The sequence below is a fragment of the Mus musculus genome, chromosome 7, assembly GCF_000001635.26.
Source record: "Mus musculus strain C57BL/6J chromosome 7, GRCm38.p6 C57BL/6J".
Classification (NCBI taxonomy): domain Eukaryota; kingdom Metazoa; phylum Chordata; class Mammalia; order Rodentia; family Muridae; genus Mus; species Mus musculus.
In genome coordinates, this window is record NC_000073.6 from 136,908,036 (window position 1) to 136,928,564 (window position 20,529).

At 46.2% G+C, this 20,529-nt stretch overlaps 1 protein-coding gene across 5 annotated transcripts in view; it reads left to right on the forward strand.

Annotated features, from left to right (window-relative positions):
- Mgmt (O-6-methylguanine-DNA methyltransferase) overlaps positions 1-20,529 on the forward strand; it is a 233,731-nt gene that overhangs the window by 13,573 nt on the left and 199,629 nt on the right. The window contains exon 2 of one of the 5 annotated variants that reach the window (XM_006507406.2): positions 11,821-11,977. The exons of 2 other annotated variants lie outside the window; for them this stretch is intronic. In XM_006507406.2, the coding sequence (XP_006507469.1) occupies positions 11,921-11,977 (57 nt within the window). In that variant the 5' untranslated portion in view covers positions 11,821-11,920. Of the gene's footprint in view, positions 1-5,062; positions 5,142-11,820; positions 11,978-16,926; positions 17,134-20,529 lie in introns of those variants that run through there. 2 more of the 5 variants (NM_001377037.1, XM_006507405.4) reach the window with 2 other exon arrangements.

Below are 20,529 nucleotides of genomic sequence, written 5' to 3' on the forward strand. Positions count from 1 at the left end.
ATGGTCAACTTCATGGACTTTAGAATCTCCAGAGGAAGCACGCCTCTGGGCATGTCTGTGAGGGAATTTTTAGATTGAGTTGACATGAGAAGACCTACCCTAAATGTGGGTGACATTGTTCCATGGGCTGCAGTCCCAGCCTTCATTACTCTGCCTCTTGACTATGGATACAGTGTGATCAGCCACCTCCTACCACCATGCCTTCCCCACCAGAGAGCATTGTATCCCCTAGAACTGTAAGCCAGGATATACAGGAAAGTAGCTTGCGTGTGCTCCCTGAACCTCCAGTATATCAGAGCTCTGTACACATTTTAGCGGGTAGGGAATAGATTTTATTTAAGTGGCTTTTCACCCTTGGGTGTCACATGTCATTGTGGAATGTTGAAGGCATATTTTCTGTGTTGCTTTACCTAGCCATGGTGTCCAGCTTTTTGACATTGTGACATGCTGTTGTATGGAACTGCATTCCAAGCCTTTATATGTCGGTCCAGCTAAAGGTTGGCTGTGTTCTCTCGTAGTTCATCTTACCAAAGCCTCAGTCGTAGCTGAAAGAATGGGCAAGTAGTAGCTTTCTTTTTTCTCTTTACATGTGACGAAGCTGGGTTTCAGTGGTACATGGGACAGAGAGCTCTGTAACTCAGATGTGTTGGCCGACCACAGGCAGGTTCCTTCTCGCCATTGTGTGGTGCTTTCTTTGCTGGGAGTCGGCTGAGAGGGTGCTGGAAAGCCTTTGTGCGGAGGAACAGGATATCTGCAAAGACATGTTTGTGTATTCAATGAAGGCTTCTGGCCAGTGTCACCAGTCTTTGTCCTTGGCAAAGAAGCAAAGCATGTATCTGAGTCTGCTCCTAATGATGGTTCTCAGAACCCCATGAGGAATGTGTAGCACTTCAGCCGGGATGAGTGCAGTGCAGATGGAATGGCAAGACCCTGCCTGTAGGCACTTGGCTCCTGTGGTCCATCTCTGCCCCACACCCATTAGTGAGTGGAGAGCAAATGCACTGGGGCTGGAGGAGGAAGGGAGCATCCAAGCGCTAGCCATGGACCTTACCACTTCTCCGCTGGACAAGGACCCTTGCGTAATCCTTGTCCGCGGGCCTCTGGAGCAGCTTCTGAGATTTCTTGACGATGGGGGATGTTGGGGGCAGGGGTGGGAGATTCCAGGTAGAGCCCTGGGCAGTGAACTCTGGGGTGTATCTTGGGGCCTGTCAGCAGGGAGTTCAGTTTGAGTGTAGGGGTAGCTAACGAGGAGGGCTGGAGAGGTGGTGGGGCCTGTCCCATGCTGAGGGGTGTGGGGATAACAGGCCATTGCTGTGATCCCTAGGAAGATCAGTGAGGGGTGGTGCCTGTGGAGGTCATGTGGGGTCTGGCAGTGAAGGGGTGGTACCTGTGGAGGTTGTGGCAACAACCTTGTCAGCTGACTGAGAGGTACATGTGACTGGGGAGACGAGTTAGAAAAGACAACTGCATATAAGATCATTTTTCTGTGTTTCTTTTTGTTCTTTTATTTTGCTTTGATTTTTAAGACAGGTCTCATGTAGCCTAGGTTGGCCTCGAACTCACCATGTCTGCAAGAAATAACCTGGACCTCCTAATCCTCCTGTCTCTACCTTCCAAAGGGTGGGGTTATAGGCTAGAACCACCTAGCCGGGGTCATTCTCCTTGCTCTGGAAGGAGGAAATGTTTGGCGGATGTTCTTTTATTTAACATGGGTTTTGAAGAAGCACGCTGTCTGCCTTGCCTGGCATTTGGGCTCTGAGGGGGGAGATTGCCTTATTTTAACTGCTCATTCAGGCAGAGATGTCAGCGGGGAGGAAGGCGGCTCATTAACAGGCACCTCCACCCCCAGTCTGAGCTCTGTGGGGGGGCAACCTGTACTTCCTGTACGTAGGCCTGGAATCCTTAAACCACACTGACAAGTTTTAGGTGTACAGTCACATCAGAGTGCAAATTAAACCTAGAGCCTGTGCTTGCCTTGCTTACATAAAGACCATGGGAAGTTCCCACTGGGTGGTCGATTCCTGTGGGGCTCTGTTGGTGTTCCTAATGCAGGAAGATACTCTCTGAGGGCCAGTGGGGTCAGAGGCCTGTTTTCCAGCGCTGTAACAGAATACCCGAGACTGGGTAGTGTATAAGGAAAGAGCTTTTGGGCTCCCAGTATTGGAGCTGGGATGCTGGATATCAGGGTCATAGGTGGTAAGGACCTTGTGCTGCTTCAACTCCTGTTGAAAAGCAGGGGTGCAGGCACTGACCTATTTCTGAGAGAAAGACCCCATGAAGTTGTTCCCTACAGTCTAAAGCCTTCCCACTGGGCACTACCTTCCCGTACCGCACAGTGAAATTGTTCTAGTACATAGGAGAAGACATAGCAGGCTTGTGCTAGCCCTTGTCTTAGATGGCTGTGTTCTTGAAGGTTTGGGTCAATAAGACTGGGTAGACGATATGTATTTGTATTTCTGTGTGTTGGTGAGGGCATCAGGAAGACAGTAGAGAATTTGGCCTTCATGGAGGGGTGTTAGTGGTGGAATGTATTTGTATGCGTTGTATTTTTGTTTTTGTTTTCTTTTCTTTTCCTTTCTTTCCTTTTCTTTGTGTGTGTGTATGTGTGTGCTGTGTGTGACCAAGAGCCCAAGTGAATGATTTAAAGGAAAGTTTGTTTCAGCTCATGTTTTCAGAGGCCTCCAGTGAGTGACTCCGTTGTTTCTGAGCCTCTGACAGAGGTAGAGAATCAGGGTGGTCAAGAAACAGAGACAGAATGAAGTGGGGGAGGGAGAGAAAGGGAAATAGGGTAGAGTCGAGTGTCTTCCCAGGGTATGCCCCAGTGACCTACTTCCAATGAGTCTTTTCCTTCTCGTACTGTCATAGTGTAAATCCATCAGTGGATGAGTCTATTGATTAGGTCAGAGCCCTTAGGATCCAATCATATTCTAGTGATTGGAACCACCAGCTGAGGACCAAACTTTTGACACTTGAGTATTCTGGGGACACTTCACATCTAAACCATCATAGTTTGAAACAGCCCTTCTGAATGTATGGTTTCTGAGTAGAGATTTAAGCGTGAGAGGTAGGCAGCCACTGGGAGATCTGGGGAGAGGTCTCTGGAGGCAGGAACTGTAGCTGTAGAGCCTTGGGAGATCAGGGTCGGTGTGGTAAATGGACACATGGTTGGGTCAGAGTGGTGCAGAGGAGCTGGAGCCCACAGGCTGTACTCCTTTATGTGGTAGATGCCAGAGTTCATGGAAGGTCTCAGAAACATAGATTGAGAATCTCCGTGTTCCTAGATTGTCATCTAGTTAAGATAATGCCAGCCATGATTCCTGTGCCTGTGTCAGGTGACAGGGAATCAAATGAGCAAGCATGTCATGTCCTCAGCACAGCGGTGGTAGGAGCTCTGTTCTGGGTACGCTGCTGTTCTTGTTAGTAAGGCGTCTAGCACTCAAGGGGAAGTTTCTAGAATAATGGGCAAAGAAAAGAAATGATATATTTCCAAAAGTTACTGAATTTAGCCAGCTATCCCAAGAAGACCCAGGTGTACTATTCTTTATTGTGCAGAAAAAAATTTGTTTCTGTCACCATTGCGTTAGCATCAGATTAAGCTGTCGAGTCAGATGGATGCAGGGCGTCGTGTGGGCTCTCTGCTGATTAACAGGCTCCCTGCGCCTCCTCCAGCCCATCCGTCTCTGGGCTGAGCAGGGGTTTGGGAACTGACTGGTAGCTGGTGGGAACGGAGTCCCCTTGGGTCAAAGTCAGGAGACTAGGGGAGGCTGCTTTCAGAATGCTGCTTCTGACAGATAACCAGAAAGTTTTTTAAAGAAAGATGAGCAGGTGTAAACATGGGTAAATCTTATCAAGCTTATCCGTCCTCCTGACCGGGTTAAGAGGGCAGGTTCTGAGAGTTGCTGCCTTTCCTTGGATGTGGGGGACCAGACATAGGTAAGTGGGCCTTTCAATCATAAGCTAGATACATCTCAGGCATACTGGGGTCGCTGGCATGCTAAAGTTTTCACTCCCCAGCTCTCCTGGACGTGATGGTTGTGACTTTGTCACTAGCTGGAGTTGCCCTTGGTCTTGAGTCTAGCTCAGTAGTTTTGTTTTCTTTCTGTCTTCAAAAGCATGGGGCTTAAAAAACTCTGCCTAGCTCAGAATGAGGCTTCCTGAGGAATTAACTGTTTCCAGGGTATATTAAGCTGTGGGGCCATGCAGACTCTTTTGCTGTGGTCTTGGAGTCCTGTGAGTCCAAGTTCTCTATGGGCCTTGTGGGTTGTGTGTATCTTAAGGTCCTGGGAATCCAGAGTGCTGTGGGCATAGGGGCTGTATGAGACCGAGGCCTGTGTGGACCTGAGGTGGGTCTGGGTTTCGAGTGGGATGGAAGAGGAAGTCTGAAGTGAGAACACTGGTTTGTGCTCTAGCCTCACCATGCCTTGTTTCCATTCCCATTTACTGCCCTCTTTCCCTGGAATCACCTAGAAGCTTCTAGAAATACCAGACTTCACAAATTCTGTACAAGTGTGGAGCATGGCTGCCCAGTACAGTATGTTGCTTAGCGAGATCCTGGTGTAGAGACACTTGCCCTGTTTCCTTCCCATCACTCTTCTCTTCTGCTGAAGACAAGCTCTAGCTGACCCTCCTGCTCAGATCCAAGGCAAAGCGCATTTATACCTGGCTCATTTGGACCTCCCTGGCCCCACGCATGCCCAGTGGGCACTTTATCAGCCTCTGCTTATCCAGCCTTGACCCTGAGTTGCATGTGTGTGTGTGTGTGTGTGTGTGGGGGGTACTCAAGAGTCACCTTCTCTCTGTACTTTGATGACCTCCTTTGTCCCAAGACCCAAACCCAGAAGCACTCTGCTGTCAGCCCTCAAACCTTCCCAGTCTCAAGTTTGAGATGTCTTCACCCTTGTGCTCCTTCCCGAACATTCCATTACACTTTCTTTCACCTTCTTGGTACTGGGTTTATCCTGCAGTGTTGGAAGGCTGGATCAGGAGCTTTCTGCACTGTGGACACAATGTGACCGCAGGCTGTGCTTTGCTGGGCATGGACTCTGGTCTCACTGTGTCCAGGGTCAGCGGTTACAGCTGTGTGCAGTGAGGCTGTGTTTGAGACCAGGTCTTCAGAAGAGCTGCATGGCCAGATTGTTAAGGTAAAGCGAGGTCACAGGATGAGGTGGATCCCAGCCCCATAAGTCCAGGCCTTGTAGGGTGGGTTGTAGCTGCTCTGCCAATATGCCAGGGAAAGAGCTCTCTGCAGGAGCCTAGGTAGCCAAGCTTCTGAGCTGTTGTCCCATCTAGACAGAGTTGACTAAGTGCCTGTCATTTAAGCCAGCCTGTGTGGCTGTGTGCTCTGCCAGCCAGAGTTGACCAAATATGGTGATTGTGCGGGAGGCTGGAGTTTGGGGGTGAAGATAGATCTCTTGATACTGGAAAATTTGGGGGTCCTTCTTGTAGGTTCTCAGGCTCATTAGTAGAATAGTTTACCAACAGATAGAGAAGGAAGTTGCTGGACCATCAGAGTTTGTTAGAGAAACAGCAGGCCAGGTGAGCTAGGAATCTTGGCAGCTGTTGCTGAGGAGGGAGCTGGAGAAAGGGGGAGGGGAAAGCCGTGCCTGCGGGAGTTAGGGGCTATGAGTTTGGGGCCAAAAGCCTGCATGTTAGCTGTGCAGACATGTGGCAAATGGAGGGTTTCAAAGAAAGAGAGAGGATGTCCCGAGGTCAGAGAAAGAGACAGTTTGACAGTTTTGCTAAGAAGAGTAGTGGGCTCGTAAACTGAGGGAAAAGTCCCAAAAGCCCGGATCAAGAAGCCAGGACCAAGAGGCCTGTGACCCTCTACAGGGTGTCATCTAGACTACCCATCTTCTCTGCTGCAGCCTCCCCCCCCCCTCTGTTCCATACCTGAGGACAGCGGTCTTTCCTAAGTTAATCCTGTAGTGTTCTCACTCCAGACCCCTAGTTCCTATTTGTGTGCGTGTGTTGCATATGGAATGCAGATCATAAGCTTTTTCATACTATTTCCGAGTGCTTCCTGCTCGCTATCCCATAGATGAACACCATGCCCCTAGGCCCTATGTTGGGAGCCCATTATGGCCCAGAGAGAAACTGCTATATGAAGCCAGAGCCCTGGGTTGGGGAATGTGTTGTGAATATTAAAATACAGAGCTGAGTTATTCTTGGTTATCATTTATTTATTTATTTATTTACTTACTTATTTATTTTTATTAGCAGCTGTTTACTGTTTACTTCCACAGCCGAGAGTCGGCAAGAATATGATTAACCCTGAGGGCCATTTTCTAATGTAATTATTAATGACTGATTCTGCTTATCCTGGGAATCAATAAGGGGGGTGGGGAATAGTGGCCTGGTGTGTACTTGGACTTGATTTCTAGCATTTCATAAACATGATTCCAGGACAGCGTTCCTATTGGCTTATTACTCAGAGTGTGTTTGGTGAACCTGAAGTGTGTGATTACTTCCACATAATCATCTTGATAGGTTGTGTTCAGTATGTGACTTATGTTAATATGGCAAGTACTGCTGAAGTCTCCCGCCACTAATGGTTAGGGCGGGGATGGATAGTAATTGATCTTCCTGGGAGTGCTGCAATGTAAAAACAATCCGGGCTGTTGGAAGTATATTTTACAAGTGTGCATTGGGCCTTTGGGATGTTATATTGAAAAACCCAATTGTACAGTTACCATGGGAACCCAATTAGAATAGATTGCTTTTTTTTTTTTTCCTTTTGTCTTTCATCTTGACCAAAAAATCTAATGTATTTTAAGCGTTTTCGTATGGAACTGTGTTCCTCTACTGATGCGTTCTGCCACAGGACTCTTTTTTTACCCCCAGCTTTAGCTTGGCATGGTGGTATTCTTTAGTGGTGCTGTGTGGAGATGCCTCCCAGAGAGATTTAATCACATTTTTATGGGAAAGTTTGTGTGCATAGTGGTGGAGGTCTTGGCATTTTTAAAAGTGGGGTGAGGGGTATCTTCCTGAGACTATAGACAAGGCACCACCACCCCTGTGTCCCTCTCCAGTGGGAGATCTAGGGTATCCCACTGAGCTCGTGTGTGTAGTTAGGGGATTATGTCCCTTAAAAGTCCTGGGTTGCACAGTGCTAGAGATGACAGATGAGTGCTCTAAGCCTGGGGACCCCAAGCTTGGTCTCAGAGTTTGTCTGTGCTCTTAAAATTTGTTAGGGTTCCCAAGAGCTTCTGTGAGCAGTACACAGAGGCCGCTCAGTTTTCACACAATTGGCCCGGGTCTGCCTTCGCATGCCAACCTCCAGGGATCCTTTCTGTAAAGAAGCATGGCGTTTGTGCCTAGCCTATCATACCTTCCATCGGGCTTTGAACCACTTAGAAATTTCTGTCTTTATTAGTAAATTTTGTTTTTTTTCATACCTCCATATATGTATACTGTGTATTTTGTTCCCTTTGTCTTCACGACTTTCCCCCTCTAAATTTTTAAAAGCATCCATTGCAACATAACTATCTAAATAAATAAGGAAATTCAATAAGGAAAAAATTATATATGTTTGGTACACGTAATATCCTCCCCCAAATTCCAGTTAATGTGTGGGCTAAATCCTTGAATGTGGAGGTACAGATGGCCGACTCTATTGCTGTATTAGAGTTAACACTGAGAAATTGAAAAGTATTTATTAATTCATGTGAACAGCCATAACCCATTCGATTTCTGCATAAAGAGCATTTTTCAGTGGAAGGCAGTTTTATTTTCCATAAAAAGCAATTAGCAGCAGGAGTGTTACTGGTCTGCCTTTGTTTCAAGCCTTCTTAATATCTGGTTAGATAGACAGCAGCGAGGTGCTCAGATCAGCGTCTGTATTCAGACTGCCTGGATATGTGGCTTTGGTTCAGGCCTACAGAGAAGCTGGCCTTGCTCAGTGGAGTAGATGGAAAAGGGACCAGCAATTTAGGCTTTCAGGTGCATGTGGCTGTCCTAGAGCCCCATTACAAGGGGCCGACTTTTGAGATGTGGCAGGGTGGAATCCAGTCCTGTGCCTTCCCATCTTCCATCTGCCAGTGCTGACTTTAGTATTAGGTGATTACTGTAGTTTGAAATGAACATCCCCAAAAGTCCATGTGTGGAAGATCAAGTCCCTAGAAGGTCCCTATTAGACACCTGGTCCTGAGGAGTTACTGTTCTTCTGCTCCATCAGGCCCCATGAGGCACAGTCCTATGGCTTTCTGCAGGCCTGCCTCTTTTGTGATTAGGATGCAGGTGAGGCCGCTGGCACGAGTGCATCCTTCTGCATACTGCTGGTATTGTTTTACCTTTAAATGTTGTCTAGAGTTTACCTGGGAAGCTGTTTAAGCGTGCAGTCTTCTCCAAGTACTTACTGCAAATCTAGGACCATTTTTCTTCCTAGTATGTGCCTGTTTGTACCACTTATTCTTCTTGAGACTTTTTTCTTTCTTTTCTTTTTGTATTTTTGAAGACATTTGACCCTTTCGTTTAAGTTGTTGAATTTATTGGCTGAAGCAGCTCCCCTGTTCCTTTGTTGTCTCTTATGTGTATGTGGGGGGTTCAGTCTCTCCCTTGCCTTCCTTTCTTTCTTTCTTTCTTTCTTTCTTTCTTTCTTTCTTTCTTTCTTTCTTTCTTTCTTTCTTTCTTTGAGATAGAGTCTCACTATATAGCTCTAGCTGTCCTTTAACTCACTCTGTAGATCAGACTGACTTTGAACTCACAGGAATCCTCCTGCCTCTGCCTCTGGCATGCTGGGATTATAGGTGTAGGCCAAGATGCCCAACTAGTAGTCGTCTTTTAAAAATATAAAATTCATTTACTTGGAAGTTTCCATTACTTTAGCTCTGAGTAGATCCTAATTTTAATCTAGTATGCATGTGTACATACATGTATATACATGTGTATGTGTGGATACACATGTATGATATATATGCAGGATGCATATGCATGTGTGTGTGTGTCATATATATACGTGTGTGTGTGTGTGTGTGTGTGTGTGTGTGTGTATTACACTCAGAGATTAAACCTGAACGATCTGGATCCACTTAGTACTTCTTGGTGCAGGTCTGCAGGCATGAGTCATCTCACTTCTGTTTTTGCTGTTTCTAAAGTGATCTTTGCTTCCCCGAATCCTTGTGTCACTCACAGAACTCTGGGCTGAAGTGCTGGGAAGACTGTCCGTCCACCATATCCTTCCTGACATAACTTCAGATAGTCAGTTGTTCTCACTCTTCATCTTGTGCCTCGGTGCGGGGTTTATCTTTGTGCCTTCCCTCCAGCCGCAGTTCAGTTCTGTCTGTCATTTGTTTTCAGCCGTAGGATTGTCTGCCTGGCGTACTTGTCGGCATCTTCTTCTGCTTGGGCTCCACTGAGTGTCTGGTGTCTGTGATGTCAGGCTTTTCAGCGGTTAACGCCCCTCACGTCTGAGCCCTGAGAGCCCCACTCTGTGCCAAGCTTCATGGTCCTGTTCCCGTCTCAGTGACATCTGCATGTCTTCTTCACCTCATTATTTCTTAGCATGTGGCTAGTAAAGAGAGATACTTGTCACCACCCCCTCTGCCTCATCTAACCTTTTGATCACAGCCAGTGTGTTTCTTGTGACACATCTGTGTAAGTGCCATTGATGCGGCCTACTTCTCTTTCTTCTACGTTTAGGGATTTGTTCTGTTGAGTAATTTTTCTCTTAGTTGTGGGCCCTGAATATACATGTCCTTATGTATGTATGTATTAGTGGATCCAGGGTATCTACAATGCTGTTGTTGAATGTTATATTTTATAAAGGGCTTTGCTCTGGTAAAGATAAGTCACATTATATGCTTTCAAGGCTTAATTTTAAGCATTATTAGGTGGGTCTGGAATAGGCTTTCATCCAGAATAAGTTAGCCTAACTATTAGGGCAATGACTTGATTTGACAGGTACACACACAAACACACATACACAGATGGATGGGTGCACACACATGTGTATGCATTTATGTATGTGCACATATATGTATATGAATGTGTGTGTTGATATGGTGTGTATGATATAGATTATCGCATTGGCTCCCAGCCTGTGATGGTGTGACTTAGGTTTCTGCTGGTTACCCTGTGTTTTCTGAGACCCCAGTGTAAGTCACGTAGCACCTGAACATTAGATGAAGTGGCCATGAGATCCGTTCTCCACGAATTCTGTGTAAGGAAGACTTTGCATGCAGCCTGGCAAGGGGATGAATCATCTTTGCAATGGCACTGCAGTGTAGATCCTTGTGCTAACCCCTGAGCAGCACCTTCTCTGGTACCAGCCGTCTGTTCCTAGCAGTTTGCTCTTCTCAGTGTCTTTTTTTTAAATTAATTTTTATAGTATAAAATATATTTTGATCGTGTTTATCCTCCCTCCCTAACTGTTCCCCATTTCCCTTCCCACCCAACTTTATGTTCTCTTTCCCTCTAGTACAAAAACAAATGCCAAAGAACTCCACAAAACCACAAAGCTAGCTGGGAGGTAGTGGCACTCGCCTTTAATGCCAGCAGTCAGGAGACAGAGTCAGGCAGGCACAAGTCTGTAAATTTGAGGCCAGCCTGACCTACAGAGTGACTTCCAAGACAGCCATGGCTGCACAGAAAAACCTTGCTCCACCTCCAGCCCCCAAAGATTATAGACAAAATAAGATAAAAAAAAAAATCTATGAAAACCAACCATGGGCCGGGAAGTGGTGGCGCACGCCTTTAATCCCAGCAGAGGCAGGCGGATTTCTGAGTTCGAGGCCAGCCTGGTCTACAGAGTGAGTTCCAGGACAGCCAGGGCTACACAGAGAAACCCTGTCTCGAAAAACAAAAAAACAAAAACCAACCCCCCCCAAACAACAACAACAACAACAACAAACCCCAACCATGGAGTTTGTTTTGTGCTGCCCAGCTACTCCTGGGCTTGGGACTGTCCTAAAGTGTGGATTCTATACCCAACAACTTTCCATTGGAAAAGCTGATTTTTCCTTTGTTAGCAAGTAACAGTTGCAACTTCTTGATTAGGGGTGGAAGTCCTTGCCCACTTTCCCCTCTCGGAGCTGGGACCCTGTCTGGCTTGACCCTGTGCAGGCCCAGTGCATACTGCACAGTTATGCATCAGTCCTCCTGTGTCCGGTGACACCATTTCTATCCCCTTTGGCTCTTACAGTTTCTCCTCCTCTTCCACACAGCAGCCTGAGCATTGAGTTGGGGGTGGGGTAGGGGCTGACAAGATATCCCAATAGGACTGAGTGCTTGGCGTGTCCAGCTTGGTCTTGATGTGAATGCAGAGATGGAGGGAAGTCGTCTGTAATTTACATTCCTTTTCTGGTCATTGTTGAGTTTCAAGTGTCACACCATTCTCTGCCGTGTCGTGTCTCTTCTCTAACAAGTCCCCTGACAGAACAATTTAAAGAAAAGAAGAGTTTACTTTGGGACCCACTTCCACAGGGTTTAGTCCACAGTTGCTTGGCCTGTGCACTTGGGCTGTGGTGAAGGGTGTCTTCAATTTCTTATGGATAAAACAACAGAAAGAAGCTACGGGAAGAGGACCGGACAAGGACAAGAGCAAGACACAACCCCTGAGGACATACCTCCAGTGACCTAGGTCCTCAAATGTCCCACCTCCTGCCTTTCACCTGCTGCAGATAACACCATCATAGAGGGAGTCTGTCAAAGGTTCTAAAAAGTGATAGGTCAGAGCCCTAGTGACCCAGTGCTCCCTAGATCCACCATCACAGACAACCTCAGATGTGTGCTTTACCTACTGCAGCTGCGTCTTAGTCCCAGCAGGGAAGAGGATGACAGTTGACCCACATGTCCTTTTCTACTTTTCATGTTGTCCTCCATGAGAACAAGCATAGGAGAGCTCACAGGCCATTGCACTTCCACCTCAAGCAGTTCAGACTTCATCTTTCCAGCCTCGAAGTGGTACCAAAGCTGTCCAGCCCTGATGCTGCTGTCTGCTGGGAGGAGAACCATCAGGCCTGACTTGGTTCCTGTTGGCAAGGTAACAAAGCCCCCAATACACCCAAGAAAGTAAGAACGGGTGTGAATCCTGGGTGAGCGTTTTAGGGTCAGGTCAATGGTTTGGTTGGCTTGCCAATGAGCTCATGGTTTTTCTGAACAATAAGCAGTGGGTTAGCAAAGGCCTCAGTGGGTAAGGCTCCTGCCACAAGCCTACTGAGTTGGGTCCTCAGAAACCAGATGATAGAAGAAGAGAATAACTCCTGTACATGATCCTGTGAGGTTCCATAGTGTATAAACACACACACACACACATTTGTGCATGCACACAAATAGGTATGTAAACAGATAAATGTACTTTTTAAAAAGAACATAGATAATATTGTCTTTGTGAGCTGTATTATGCTTCCTTGTGATGACTTCTCCCCCTCCCACCCCCTCTTTTCAGCTTCTGTCTTCCTGCCGCATCCCCCACAAATCCGGTTCCAGGATGGAGCCACCACACCTGGGTGATCACCTGACTTTCTAAGCATGACTCTCATTAGACATGAATGCCTGGGATGTTGTATATCTGGTTGCTATGGAAATAAAAGAGGGAGGGTGTTTCCTATAAGGTTTTGGATTACACATAATGTTTATATTGTATATACAGTGATCCTGTGTGTGTGTGTGTGTGTGTGTGTGTGTGTGTGTGTATAGAGGTGAGAGGAGAGAAGACAGAGGAAGAGAGCACGAGAATATCTTGGTTCACATGAAATGCTCATGTTATATAGGATTAGACTTTGTTGTCTTTGTGAACTTGACCTCCTTCGGCCCCCAGCTCTTTTACGTCTTATTATGTTTCCTTTTTTGTCTTCTTTTCTTCTCTGTCCTTTTTTGCTAAGTTATACATTGTCCCAGGCATGCTAGAGAATGCACAAGATCTTATAAATCCTAGGACACTGGCTGGAGAATGCCTAGCACAGCACCCACCCTGTGAGGTAGGCTCTGCTTCCTGTTCTGCTTGGCCCCACCCCTATGATGTCACTGGTCTGAAAGTTATATTTATGTAGTTTACCTATATGTGCTTGTTTCTCAGAACTTCATCCACAGCTGCATTTGGCCAGTCTCTGTGTGCTACCCGCTGTCCACTGTGACACTGGCCTCTGTGACTGTCATATGGTTTGATGGCATCCTTCTTTGTTCCCCTGTTAGAGACATTTGGACCAGCCCCAGGTTTCTCTAGGCTCCACAGTTGTGATGACTCTGGCATGTGGCTCTAGCACACAGTGAAACAGTTTCTCTCCTCTGTGTACTCAGGCAGAGTCGTTGGCCTGAAGTGGCTCTGTGGTACCACACTTTGTGAAAACAGCTAAAGCCGACGAGACCCTATTAACGATTCATTCCTAAAGTTACCCTACAATGGATGCTTGCTAGCCTACTGTGTGGCAAGAAAGATCTCACTGTGATCTGCATGGGGATGTGGTACCTCAGCGTGCTCTTGCTAGCATTTCTCCAATGGTGGAGGCGGAAACCTCTTTCCACATTGCCAGCAGGTCAGCACTCTGCCTCTGTGAGATGCCTGTTCATACCCAGGCTGGCCTCAGACTAGCCATGGAGCTGAGGAGCTCCTTGAACTTGGGATCCTCCTGCCTTTACATGCCGAGTCCTGGGATCACGTGCACACCTGGACTTGATGGGAGCCAGAGATGGAGTCCACAGCGTCATGGATGCTAGCAGGCACTCTGCTGACGTAGTTATGTCCCCAGCCCGTATTCATACATACCCCTCTGCCCATATTCTAATGACTTGTCCTTTCTTATTCATTTGTAGAACTGTTTTATATATTCTGGATTTTAATTCATTGTCAGTGATCCCTAGTAAGGGATCCACTTTGTCATTTTCTTGATGGTAACTTAGGTGGGTAAGATTTCCTAGTTTTAATATAGTTACATATAATTGGCTTTGGGTTTTTTTCCTTTAAAACTTGCACATTCTGTGCTTTACTTCCAAGAGCCCTTCCCTTTCCTCCATAAAAGTGCTGCTTTATATTCTCTTGTAGAAATATCAATTTTCCTCTTCCTATTCAAGTACGTACACCATTTGGAATTAATTTTCGTCTGTGGTATGGAGTGGAAATCCAATTCTTGACTGTGAGCAGTTTTGATTTCCTGTGGCTCCTTGCTTGTTCTTTCTCTCATCATTAACTCTTGTTTATTTACATACTTCATAAACACTCATTTCCTATTTTATGTTGGTATCTGTAAGTATCTAGAACCTTTCCTTCCAGCACGGGCTCCAACCTGCCTGTCATATTCTTACACCTCTCACACATGACAGCCTGGTCCTTTTCGGTCTGAGACCGGACTGAACTCGTCTGAATTGAGTCTCACCATTGGACTCCTCCTCAGGAAGACTTTGGCTAGAGATGCTTTCTTCATGTCCATTAGGGGCACTGGGCACCTGCAGCCACTCAGGCAGCACTCAGCCATGTCGTCTGCTTTTCTGGTATTATGAGGGGAGGTCCACACCCTGTGCCTGGATGCTCTAACTGCAGCTGTCACATGTCATGGTCACCCTGTGCTCATTTGGTTCCCTCTCCTCGTCCCTCCTGGGTTGTTTCTGTTTGCTAGAGAGGCCAGCATGAATTTAGAAATTGTCATTTGTTCAATATCTAGTATATTAGAACCCCTTAATCCAGTTTTCTCAAAAAGAAATGGGTTGATACATTTTTGCCTAAAGCTATCATAAGTTAAATATAGACAAAATCTTGAAGATTGAGAAAAGTAATTTTCAAATCAATTCCTAGGTAGGTTCAGGTCAGTTTCTGCAAATGCATGGGCAGGTGGATGCCATCACCTGGGGCCTGGGGTCCCATTGGTCAAATCTTGGGGCCTCTGCTGCAACCCAGGCTTCATTTGCACAGCTTCCCACAGTGGCCTATCAGAGCCAACTGCCTTTAGGAACAAACTCCCCTGCCACACATCTGGCCTCAGAAGCACTCTACAGCTGTGGAGGAAGAGTCTACCACCACTTTCCTCATGCATTCTTCATGGTTCTAAAGCCAGAACCATTGAGCAACATTGCCACGTTCAGCTGCCAGTTTGGGATATGAACCCTGCATCCTTTGAACCACATTTGTGGCAGCTTTTGTATGCTCTTGCTTTGTAGGAACAGAACAGCCTTAGGCTTTCCGTTCATAAGCTGGGTGCTTAGCTGGGTGGGATATTATCCTGAGGACACCCTTCCTTTCTTCTGCTAAGAATCAGGTCTCTCCTTAATGGGGCTAATCTCCTTACCAATTGCAGCCTCTCTTCCAGCACAAGCCTTGCCTGGAGCATGAAGCTTGTCTGTGTTCTTTTTCTCTCCAAACTGTGCATCCTGTTTTTCTGCTCCCGCTTGCTCTTTTTCTCTGTAGACCTGCATGGGAGTGATTGTTTGTAACCAAGAGACAGGGTCAATATTAGGCTGTCTTGAAATCTCCTCTGCCAAGTTTATCTTTAGGCAGATACTTAGGAAAAGGGTGGAAAACAGCCACATTCTTTGCCAAAATATCATGGGAATGCTCTGTAGCCCAGATCTATAATGTGGCAAGGGGGTACCTGGTGGGTCCATAGGTATCCCCAAGGTATCCCCCTGAGCAATCACACCATACAACAGATCTGGTGTAAGGGAGTTTCTCTGGGCGAGGGGATGAGGATATGGAGAAGGGGTAGAGGCAGAGAGTAGACCTGGGTCTTAGTTTCCCTTCATAGGGACAATGGCCTGGTTGGCTAGGGCTTTCTAGGAGCATAGTAGAAAAGAACCATGCTGTGTATATAGAAGTCAAGTCTCACTGTGACCTCTGGGTGCTTGCTGTGTGGCTAGTGCAAGCTAGAGGTCAGATTTCCCATTGTATTACCTTGTCATTACCTTGAATTTGAGGAGCCATGTGTAGGTAATAGTAGCTGTGTTGGGAAGGGTAACCCCCTGGATTTGGGGTGTATCAGATGGTATTTCATTATCCTCAGTTGATTCAAATTCTGACCTCCGGGTTTATGTGCCATTTGTTCTCATCAGATCGGTTCTGAGCACCTAGAAGCCCTTTCTGTGCTATCACAGGATCCCCGCTTTCCCTCTGCTACCTAACTAGGAACCGTACTCCAGGGCAGCCCATAGGGAGATGAATTTTCCCCAACAGGACACCAGCAACATGGTACAGGCCGAAGGAGAACAGGAAAAAAAAAGAGTATTGATGATATTTTGTGTTACAAATATGTAAAAATAAAATGAAGATGTTCTAGATTCTGGGCATGCGCTGCTATTTGGTTTTTGGCGCCCCTTGACTGAATTTTTGTTTTGTTTTTGTGAAAATAATTTTAATGTTATGATCATGGTTTTCTTTGTCAGTTTGTAAGTGAAATTGGTTTCTATGAGGTAGGAGGAAGGTGATTTCAAGTCCAGAACCCAGGATTCTCTTGAGTGTAGGCAGGATTAATACAGCACTGGATGCTGCCATTGACAAAGTCTTTTCTTTGAGTCTTAAAATATCTGCTTTGTAAAACTGGGTTAAGTTATTTTAGAACTATAAATGGTTGCTTGGTAATTAGGTGTTTGGTTTTATTTGTTAAATAGAGTGCTTATTAAAGTTCAGTGCTTCCCCCCCACCCCTTTTCCCATGGAGCTGAAGCTTTTACTGGCTGAGTGGTAAGAGACAGCCTGCGTGTTTCATCTACCGGCTTTGACATGTGTGGTTGATAGATGCGCTCCTGAACTTTTACATTTGTGCCTGCTGTAGAGAAACAGAGCTCTCATCTCTCTTGATAGGCCCCACTCCAAAATTCTGCTCCCACTTATATAATCAGGCTTCCTCCGTGTCACACAGGCACTCAGAGGAACAACGATGCGGGCACGCTCTCCCTGTCAGACGCATATGGAATTTGGCCCGTGGTGGGCTTATCTCTTCCCACCAGCTTCTTTCTTTACACATCTAAAATGACACCGGCATGTAAGTTCCTGCAGAAATAGCCCTGCGTTGGGTCAGCAGCAGAAGATGCCAGGCCATTCCCAGAGCACCCCGAGGCCAGAGCTCTGTGTCCTCGACAGTGTCCAGTGGGCTGAGGATGATGGCTCTCGGCTGAGAAGATTGATGTGGCCATGGGCTCTCGTGCCCTCCCCTGTGGGCTGGGAGTGAGCACTGCAGCCCTCCCCGTGTGTAGTTGTCTTCAGAGGAGCACAGCAGTGAGTAACTTCGCATATTTGCTGTTTCGGATCTGCTTTTTAATTTGCCCTCAATCTTTTTAAAAATTAATTAATTATTTTTTTATGTATTCACTTTACATCCTGCTACTGCCCCCCTCCTGCTCACCCCCTCCTGCAATCCTTCCCCCATCCCCCTTCTCCTTCTCCTCTGAGCCAGGGGTGGGGGGGGGGCGTCCCCCTGGGTATCCCCTCATCCTGGCACATCAAGTCTCTGCTGGTCTAGGCTCATCCTCTCCCACTGAGACCAAACAAGGCAACCCAGCTAGAAGAACATATCTCACGTTGCCCTCATTCTAAAAATTAAACAGAATAGAGTCTGAGACCAAGCACCACTACACCCTGAAAGCTACTTCAGGAGCATTTAAGGAAGTCCCAACACTAGGAATGTTTTTGTTATAAGCCCATGTCCTTGCGGTCTGCCTCTCCAAAGCTGATTGGCCTCCTGCCTCCATGCCCTGCACTCTCTGTTTGCCTTTTCCATAGGATCCAATAAAAATAAGTACATTTTAAAATTTATGAAAGTTTAATGAATGGCCAGCAAGAGGAGGACTACTTTCATAACAAGATTAATACCTAGACTCCAGGGACATAACATTTTAGTAAAATCAGAATTTGTGTAGCTATCCTCGCAGAGCTTGCAACCTCTGGCTTCCTTATAAAAATGTCTAAATAAAATACTGGCGGCTGTCTCTGCTCAGGAATTCCCATCTGCTATACATGCCCCGACCCGGAACCTGTCAGGGTTGGCACAGCTGGGACAGAATCTCCTCAAGTTCTGTCCCTAAGCTTGTCCAGAGGGACACTATCTGATGAAGCTGGAGGGACAAGCCAGGCCTGGCCTAGGTGTTTCTGGGAAAATCCAGAGAGAAACTATAGGTAACACTGAGAGCTCTTCTAAATATATGTAAGCTTTACCTTTTTCTCTTAATTATTAAACTGTAAAAGGGGTCTTGCTGTATATTTTTTTCTCCTTAATTTTTTTTTCTCGTGAGAAGCCTTTTGGGGTGGGTGCTGTGGAGCAGATAATGGGATTGGTTTCTGAAGGTAATGGGAGCTGCGTTTCTTGATCTAATTTATAATGAGATCTAAAGCTGCTGGCCAGCTGACACTAATCTTAATTTATGATCTGTTTAACCTTTTTATTTCCCAGCCACAGCCCACACCCCCGTCTCTACACAACCCGTTTCAGAAGCAATATGCAGGGTGACGTTTCTGCGTCCCACGGCCTCCATGGCCCTTTCTGCAAGTTGATTCCCTAGCTCCATCCTCCATGAGACGAGACGTGCTGGATTGGTCCACAGTGAGGGGAGCAGAGTAGCCTGCATTTTCTTTATCTGTTGCCCGTTCCCCTTCCTGCTTCTACACAGCCAGTCTTGGGGGTCAGAGCAGATGCAGCATGTATGGATGACAATGGATTCTTTTTCATTTTTCTGTTCTCACTTTCTTTCTTCTTTCTTTTTTATCTCAAGATAGTTTGGGGCTTTCAGGCAGATTGTGCCTGAGGTGCAGAAAGTCTTTACTTTAGATTCCTAGTCATTTCCTCTCAGTATTAGCACAGTAGGTGGCCTGAACAGTAACTGCTATGGTGACTGTTTTGTTTTCTCACCTATGACAATTTCCCCTCCTTTCCCAGAGTCCTGGCATCGGAAGGCGGGGCCATTGGAAAGATGATGAGGGTATGGAAGGATGATGATTAGAAAAGAGGGTAGAGGGCCAGTGGAGTGAGTAGTGCTAATAAAGTGGACTCAGGCGAGATGGTTACTCCCTGAATTGTGTGAGGACTTTGTGAGTATGTGCCAGCCACAAGCCAGGATGTGAGTTTTTGCCAGACATCCCCTCTCCAAGTGTGCTCTTGGACTTTGAGTGACTTTCTGTTGTTTATCAACCATCTGTGTCTGAGGTATATGTCTTAGCCTGCTGAAGGAGCTGAGACGCCTGGCATGTACAGGTTCCCCTTTTCCCTCAACCCAGACCATCGGAAGAGCTCTAGTGGGTTGTTGCTTTTGGCTCAACTGTCACTAAGGTTACTAGTGTATCCTGATCAGACAGAGTTTGCAGCTTGGGTGTAGACGTGCAGCTTTCTTACAGTACACTCTGGGATGCCCCTCACCAAATGCATGTGTCTATCATATGCTTACTGCTACTGGTCACCTTGAAACCTTAGGTGAGCAGAAACCTTACATGCTTCTTTGCTTTAAAAATGTGTGTTAGGTTAGGTAGTGATGGGAGAAAGAGGTCAGTCTCCATGAGTTAAAAGCCAACTTGTTCTACATAGTAAGTTTCAGAGTACCCAGGGGTACATGAGACCCTGTCTCAAAGACAAACCAAACCAAAACAACAAAATTCTCAAATCAGACTTTCTCATATATGTGAGAGTGTGCCTGTGTATGTATGTGTTTGTGTGCGTTGTATATGCATGTGTGTGTACATGTGCTTGCAGATACATCTGCCTGTGTATGTACATGAGGTCAGTAGTTTATATCAGGAGTTGTTGTTGTTGTCGTCGTCATCATCATCATCGTTGTCATAGTCGTCCTCCTCTTCCTCCTCCTCTTCTTTTTTAAAGATTTCTTTAAAATACAATCCCATGTGGTTGCTGGGATTGGAACTCAGGACCTTTGGAAGAGCAGTCAGTGCTCTTAACCACTGAGCCATCTCTCCAACCCCCAGTCTTCTATCCCTCTCTACATTATGATGATGATGATAATGACGACAGTGTCTCTTGATGAACCTGGAATTTACTGTTCTACCTAGACTGATTCACCGGGAAGGCCTTGGAATCTGCCTGTCTCTGTCCAGTTTCAAGCAACCATACCTCGCTCTTACAGAGGTGTTGGGGATCCAAACCCAGGTCCTTAGGCTTGTCTAGCAAGCACTTTACCACACTGACGCATAGCTGAAGCTCTCTAACTACTTTTCCTCTTCCATTATTAAGTCATTGTTCCCCCTTGCTTCTTAATTAGTGTCTTTTGGGGAGACATTTTGAGACCATCTTAGTTTCCCCCAGGAGTTCACCCAGTTAACTTGGCCACCATGACACCTCCTTCCTGCAGCAGTTACTGCTATAAGAATTGCTTCTATTTCTTCCTCTCGCTCTTCGGTTCCTCATTGGAGATGTTCTAAAGGGAAGCCACACTGTCGTCTTCTACTTATTTAACAAACCATTTACCCAATATGAGTCCTGGACATTTACTTATGGCAGCTGACCTGGTGCCATCAATCCTCATATTGTTACTCAAGTGATGTCTATGTCTCCCTGGGGAGATTCTAGAGATTGGATCCTATGTCTTTGGGATATAACCACCTTTTTCTAGAATTTTCATCTCTCGGGTACCACTGCATACTCTAGTTTATCTTTATTTTTTTTTTATTCCT